This window comes from Montipora capricornis, chromosome 10 (genome assembly GCF_036669925.1).
Source record: "Montipora capricornis isolate CH-2021 chromosome 10, ASM3666992v2, whole genome shotgun sequence".
In the NCBI taxonomy this organism is placed as follows: domain Eukaryota; kingdom Metazoa; phylum Cnidaria; class Anthozoa; order Scleractinia; family Acroporidae; genus Montipora; species Montipora capricornis.
Window position 1 is genome coordinate 5,357,791 of NC_090892.1, and position 7,500 is coordinate 5,365,290.

At 38.2% G+C, this 7,500-nt stretch overlaps 1 protein-coding gene across 1 annotated transcript in view; it reads left to right on the top strand.

The window, feature by feature from the left end:
• The window catches only part of LOC138020023 (protocadherin Fat 4-like), a 125,303-nt gene that overhangs the window by 247 nt on the left and 117,556 nt on the right, over positions 1-7,500 (top strand). Inside the window, exons 1-8 of the mRNA XM_068867013.1 lie at positions 1-304; positions 876-963; positions 1,251-1,379; positions 2,883-2,953; positions 4,610-4,850; positions 5,393-5,626; positions 6,475-6,732; positions 7,050-7,097. The exon at positions 1-304 is cut by the window's left edge and continues 247 nt beyond it. Coding sequence (XP_068723114.1) covers positions 45-304; positions 876-963; positions 1,251-1,379; positions 2,883-2,953; positions 4,610-4,850; positions 5,393-5,626; positions 6,475-6,732; positions 7,050-7,097 — 1,329 coding nt within the window. The 5' untranslated portion in view covers positions 1-44. The remainder of the gene's footprint in view (positions 305-875; positions 964-1,250; positions 1,380-2,882; positions 2,954-4,609; positions 4,851-5,392; positions 5,627-6,474; positions 6,733-7,049; positions 7,098-7,500) is intronic.

Below are 7,500 nucleotides of genomic sequence, written 5' to 3' on the forward strand. Positions count from 1 at the left end.
GGGAGGGAGGATTGCACCTAAAAGTCTGAACATTAGTGCTGTACATGGTGTCCCAACTTAATTTGGCAAGGATTGATGCAATTTTACATTTTAAAGTTAAGTTTAAGTTAATTCTGAAAAGCCTAACTGGAACAATTCATAAAGTATGGTATTTTATAGCATTTCCTTCTTTCTCTCTCTGTAATATATTCCTTTTTTTCCTCTTTCCGAAGGCTGTTGATGCGGACGAAGGTTTGAACGCAGCTATAAGTTACAATATTTTCTCTGGAAACACTGGTAGCGCCTTCTCTGTAGATCCAAACAGGTAAACATTTGACATTAATGACAGGCCCCTGCCGCTATCTTCCCATCTTAAACTGAACATAAAAACGGATTGGTAAATACGAATGGCGAGGGGCAATTTCAGCACCGCTTTTTCGTATCGTTGTTTTTATTTCGTATTATCCTCAGAAAGTCTCATCAAACGAAACGATACTAGAGCTAAATTTCAAGTTAAGTATATCTGTAATAAGACTGTAGCATTTGTCGGCAAGTTGTCATACTGTTCATAAATCATAAATAATGCGATCTTCAATTGTAAAGCTAACTCAAAATTTAGAAGACATTATTCAGATGTTGTTTTTCACGTTGTCTCTCACACCATTTTTCATTTCGAAATCTCGCGCTGATTGGTAGAAAAAAATATTGCCAGACCATTAAAACGCGGTCACAAATTGCTTGCAAAGCATCCTTGAAACTGTTGAGATCTCAAGTAATTTTAGTGGGCGCTTTTGATGGGAACAAAGAAAGAACGGTGGTGGTTCACTTTCCTCTCACCCTCTTTTCCCCTTCCTGGGCCCCCGTGGCTGAAACAACCTTTTGGGATTTGTTTTTAGCGGCGTTTTGTCAACCGCTCGAGAGCTGGACCGAGAAACCATTGCCCAATATTCTCTTAAAATCACTGCTACGGATGGAAGAGGAAAGGTAAGTTACAGCCAGCATTCAATCCTACACAATTATCCCTTTAATCCAACTTTTGTTCTAGGAAAATGGTTTAATGCTTGGTATGTAGCCACCATACTGCGCGTTTTTGGCACTTTTTGTCCAAATATGCATTATATTGAACACTTGGAGGTCTTTACCTACATAAATAATTTTCACTATAATGACCTGCCTTCGATATTAACATATGGAAAGTTACAAGAGTCTTTCGCTTCTATGTTGTGCTTATGTGTTTGTTTCCGCGATATCGCTTTGCTCTATTTCTCAAGGCAACAACGGGGAGTCTGATGGTGCATATAGCTGATATCAATGACAACGCACCCATATTTACGAAGCCCATGGGCTATGACTTTGAGGTGAATGAAGGACAAGCCGGTCTGACGGTTGGGGTAGTCAAGGTGAGAAAAGAAAATGATATCTTTAGTATTATGGCGACTACTTTGGTCTGCAAGTATGAGAAAAACAAAACACTATGGATATTATGGAGATCTTCAATACGTTGATCGGACTGATCGATGAAATCAATCAAGCAATAACAGTAACCCTTGTAGGTATAACAGCGAAAAAAAGGGGGCACGATTGTCGAAGGGAAGCAAGGTTTACCATTGCGTCTCAATAACGATTTCTGCATTCCAGATTTTCTTAACTTAATTTGTGATCTTCTCAATTTGTAGAGCACTCGTGTTCTGCTATCTGCTACGGAGATCATCATCATCATTATTATTTGAATTCTTGCTATTCAATCTGCTGTATACTCCTAAAAGGCTGGGTCCAAACCATGGTCCTAGGGAACAACAGGGCTGATAAATGTTACTTTTAAGACAAAACCTTCCTTAGTATGTGGGCTGTCCCTAATAAAGTTATTTTTTGTATTTCACTGATGTTGATTGCTCCAGGGATTTTTTCCCGTGTGTTTTTCTAGTTCCTTCTTGATGATCCCTAAAGCACCTATAACAACTGGTATCAGTGTCAGTCTGTTTTCATTCCCCACATTCGGGTTGTTTCAATCTCTAGGTCTATATATTTGGAGAGTTTTTAGTGGTCTTTAATGAGGTGCTTCTGTCTGATGGTACTGCCATATTTATGAGTTTGCTTGTTTTGTTCTTATGGTCTTTTATAGGGCTTGTTAGCTGCTATTTCTCTATCTGTGTGTATTTGCATATCCCAAAGTATCGTAGATTCTTTATTTTCAGTGACCATTGCTTGTTCATGTTCATACCATTTGTCCGATACTTGGATATTGTAGTGCTGACATGTTTTCCAATGTGTATATGCCGCTGCCTTTTGTGTCTTCGAATTTACTCAGTTTTTGCAGGTTCAGGACAGCCAGACACAATGTGGTCTATCGTTTACTCGTATCTGTTGCATATCCTGCACTTTGGATCAGTGCCTTTTTTTTCATCATTCTAGCATGATATGATCTTGTGGCCAAACTTTGGTCCTGTGCTGCGATTATTATTATTAAAAAAAAAATTAATTATTATTATTATTATTATTATTATTATTATTCTGATGACAAATTTAAGACGCTATGACTTTTTGTAATTTGTATTTTATCGCTGGAATAGCTGCTTACTTCCCTGAAAACAATATTGTTTCAGCTAACAGAAATCGAATGGTGTTTTGAAATGTTTTACTTTTTTCTTTTAGAAGTTAACTTTGTAAATAGGATTTTGATATTTAGCACCGTTGTCTGTATATAGGCTTTTTATGAGTATTAAAATGTTTATTCGTTTAATTATTATTATTATTATTATTATTATTATTATTATTATTATATCAGAACTGTTTTGAAGAAAAATAGCATTTGCAGGTAAATGTGAAATGTCTGTTTTGTGTCATACTATGGTCATGTTGATACAAAATTTCCCGTCATAATAACTAGCATATAATTTTGATAGGCAGTTGACAAGGACGAAGGCACAAATGCAGGGATAATATACATTCTCAAACCAGTGCTAGATTACATAAAGTAAGTGAAGGTAATTTTACTTGCTTGGAAAACTTGTTGATTTTTTTTGCTTAGGAATGCCCGGTTCCTCAGATTGTCTCTAGGCAGCAAAAGCTTACATCCGCTGGATTTTGCTTCAATAGGAATAACATACCAAACAGCAGTTACAAACATTTGCATGAACCACTGTTTGCGTTTCATTCTTATTGAAACTTAAATGGCCCAAGTCAAAGGATTCTGCTTCCTTTGTTTTTGATATAATTTTCTTCAACAACATCAGCAAAGAGGGTAGTAGCAACATTTACTTGTACCGGAAAAAAAGGAATAACGTTTTCTTAATTTTAACGAAGATTGTGTGAAATTTACTTTCAAGCTGCGTCAAGCTTGACCAGCCGATCCGAACTGATCTCAATGCTTCTATTACTCGGGATAAAGTATTCGTATACAGTGCATTAGGTTTTTGAGTTTTGTAGTTTCTATAAGACATAAAGCGTTTTTATGGTTTTGCCATTTCTATAAAGCATAGGTAGATGTCCCAAAAGTAATTTTTTGATTCCGCCATTTTTTGACCCAGAAATCAAGCTTCAAATTTCGCGCTTCCGTCACGCCCAATAAAGTTGACCGCGTAATCAAAGATTGGTGACTAGTGAAGTCACTGCAGGAGCGACTGGAAATTGAAAGAGATAACTGGACTACCTTCATAGACGATTATCGTGTAGGTTCATCAAGCGATACTTTAGGACACCGTTTAGTAAGTGATGGAACATCAAAGCGACTTTTCCTCTGAAAATGATGGCAGTGATTTTTCATCGGTTTCGAACGAAGAAATATAGAGTTCAAAGGTCTAGACTTGTTTGACGATGATGCTCCTTCCAATTCAGAAGAAGGCCCCAATTGTCAAGAGCCACTGGCAGATGAAGATTGGGGTGAAGATTGGCTTCGCGAATATAATCGTTTTAAGTCTCTGGCCTTTAAGATTTCCAAACGATACATGCCGCGGGAAGTCCTCAGGAATTGACAAGAAAACAGAGCGGATGAAGCGCTTGGTGTTCACTTGTCGGGCTTTAACTTCACGAAGTCCGTCCATTTCTGGCCTTCTGGCCTTTGCTTCACTTCGATCGTTACTACAAAATGGAATTTTATGTAATGTTATGCCCTTCTCTGCATCAGAAGTATTTGAAAACCCGCAACAACACACCTATCAGGCATAATTTCCCAAGAAAAAATTGAATTTGCTGATCGGTTCCTGTAATGACATCTGGAACCAAGTCTCTTTCTGGTGCTGTCTCCCGGTCAACTTGATTGGGTGTGACCAAAGCGCGAACTTTGAAGCTTGATATCGTGGTTAAAAAGTGGCGGAATGGAAAAAATATTTTTGGGACATTTATCTACGCTTTATAGAGAAGCCAAAACCATAAAGATCCCGTAAAGGCCATACAGACACTTAAACGAATGAACTGATTAAGCATGAGTAATATCACTTAGCTGCCTGATGTGGCAGAGTTAGGGTACCATAACATTGAACAATTTTACAAACATTAAACATGCTTAAAGACAATCCGAATTTTATCATTTGCTTTAAAGGTTAAAGGAGAGAATTTAAAGTGAAAAGAAGTTTTTATGACTAATTCCACAAAACCAATTTACAACGTGATGAAATTGCTATCTTGTTTACAGGTTCACGATCGTCGCGTCCTCCGGTGAAATAAGGACTGCTGTAGCGTTAGACCGTGAAACCACCGACCGCCATAATATCCGCGTTATCTCTAGAGATGCAGTATCACCGAGTTATGAGAGTGAGGTTCAAGTTTTAATAAACGTTTCTGACATCAACGATCACAGGCCCGCGTTTAGTCAGCGCCATTACTTTGTTGAAGTGAAGGAACAGCAACCGGCTCACGTCATCTTAAACCTTACGGTAGGAAAGGCAGAGTTGTATTATAATGAAGCCCAAAATAGTCCACTCTAACGAAAGGGCTGATGCTAAAGGAAAGGAACTTTATTAAAGTGTCAAATCTTCTAGCGCTGGAGCCCTAATAGGCCATTTCCGAGTTCATGTCTGCCTCCTATTCAAAGCGAGTCTAAGTGCGAAGTTTTTGTTATGAAAATTAGTTTCATTCTTATGTAAAGTAGAACTAATTAACATCACAAAAACTTCGCACTTAGACTCGCTTTGAAGAGGAGGCAGACGTGAACTCGGAAATGGCCTATTGGGAGCACTGTAAATTGAAATTAACAAATTAAAGAAAATCAAATCTTGGTTTTGAGGATAGGGGAGAACCGGAGAAAAACCTCTCGGTGCAGAGTAGAGAATCAACAAACTCATCCCACATATGACGACTAACCAGAGAATCGAACGCGAGCCACATTGGTGGGAGGCGAGTGCTCTCACCATTGCGCCAACCCTGCACACCGTCCGCTCCAGACTCGGTGTTCAAACCACTTTCAATTTGTTTTCAGGCAACGGATGGAGACATCGGCATTAATGCGGGATTTTTCTACTCAATCTTATCTGGAAATTCTGGAAACATTTTCCTTATAGACTCTGTTAGTGGAGCTCTTTCCACTACAGCACCCTTAGATCGAGAGGAAGAAGATTCTTATATCCTATTGGTTCGTGTGTCAGATTCCCATGGCAACCATAGTTATGGGATAGTGTTCGACGACAGTACTGTGGTCGAGGTGATCGTTGAGGTGCGTAGTTCTCTTGATATTTTTACGCAACAGGAAAGAGTATAATGAACAATTATTCCATGAGCGCGCGTTGGATATGAGATGATATAGCCAACGAGGCGTCTAGAGCCGAGTTGGCTATAATCATCTCATATCCAACAAGCTCGAGTGGAATAATTGTTTTATTAAAAACGCCCCCAAAATATAAAACACTAGACTACAATAAAAATAAAAAGGCCCAAAAAATCACGCATATGCTTGCCGTGTTTCTGGATCATGGTATAATGGTTCATAACCCATGATGGCTTAGCCAATCTAAACTCTCGAATTGCATTATCCAATGATCCAGTTTTTAATAAAAGGCAGATAGCCTTGAGATGTGAAAGGATGATGCGTACCCTTTCTGTAATCCATTGATTTTCTTTTGAGGGTCTGAGGTGTTTTTGTGAAATTTAAGTACCATACTGGAATCCGTGGGTTCAACTTTGGCCAGACCAACACATCGGGTTTTAAAATTACTAAGGAGAAAGTAATTTCGTTGGTCACACATTTTTTCACACATTTTTTGTAAATGATCACATTTCCTGGTCTGCTGTGAATGGAAGATTAGCCGTTGGGCACGTTTCACAGCGCATCAAAATGTTCTTCAACCAACGCTTTGTTTCAAAATACCGCTCATATTGCAGGCACGTTCAGCACGCCGCTTACTTTAGTGCGGCCTTCTTGACCTTAAGGTGTGCTTTACCACGAGCTTTGATTACAAAAGGGATGCAATGAGTATCTTACTAACCTCGTTTTCTGGGGCTGTATTGCAAGTCACATTATTCATCCCAGGTAATTATCAATTTTAACTCTCCGTAATTTCGCAGGATGCCAATGACAACAGTCCAGTTTTTGCGAAGTCTGTTTATCCAGTACAAATATACGAAAACATCACCACTGGCTCAGCGATTCTTCAGCTTTCTGCAGAAGATCCGGATGTCGATGATAACATGGCCATTCGGTATTCCATTATCAAAGGCAACACCCTCGAGAGATTCTTCATTGATGACTACAGTGGTGTGTTGTACGTAAGGAGTCCAATTGATCGAGATCCACCAAGAAACGAGAACGCTTTCTTGTTAACGGTACTGCTGTTTAATTAAATGTAAAGTATGAAAATGGCGAATTAACAACGATTTGGTTGAGTACCTCAGTACTGAAGTGGAATATAAAGGAAGCTGCTGGCCTAAAAGTTCGATTAAGTAAACTTTAAACTATGATTTCATTTAACGTGTGACTCTAAAATGCCAACAGTGTCAAAATGATTTTCTTTCCCATGGCTCTAGGTTTCTCTCACAGGTGCGTTTTCTGTCCCATTTTGAAGAAGTGTGAAATCACATAAACACCCGACTGTAAGGTTTTGAATTTTGACTAAGATATGCTGACTGTTTAAATAAATTAGGTTATGGCAAATGATGAAGGTCAAACCTCTTTGAACTCTACTACAAAGGTATGTATTGTGGATTCATCTACTATTTTCATCTTTATATTTCGGGCGTATATCTTGATATCATGGGTACAATCAATCGAATTGAAATCAATTGTAATGATAATAACAACGATAACGATGAAGATGGCTGTAACCCTAACCCTAACCGCAATGTCAAGAACTATAAGAATGGCAATGCAATTGACAACTGTAGCAAATTATAATTTGCTAAAAACATCGAGCTGTCATAGAAAAAAAAATTAAGCTATTGCTCTTGCTAATTAGATTTTTCCCCAAAACTAACTCTTGTTTGAGAACATGTTTCTCTCTTGTGAGTAATGTAAACAAAATTGATAAGAAGAAAGTAAATATCAGTTTAGCTCACATTCTTACTGTTTTTACAATCTGCTCTAAATTCGGAACT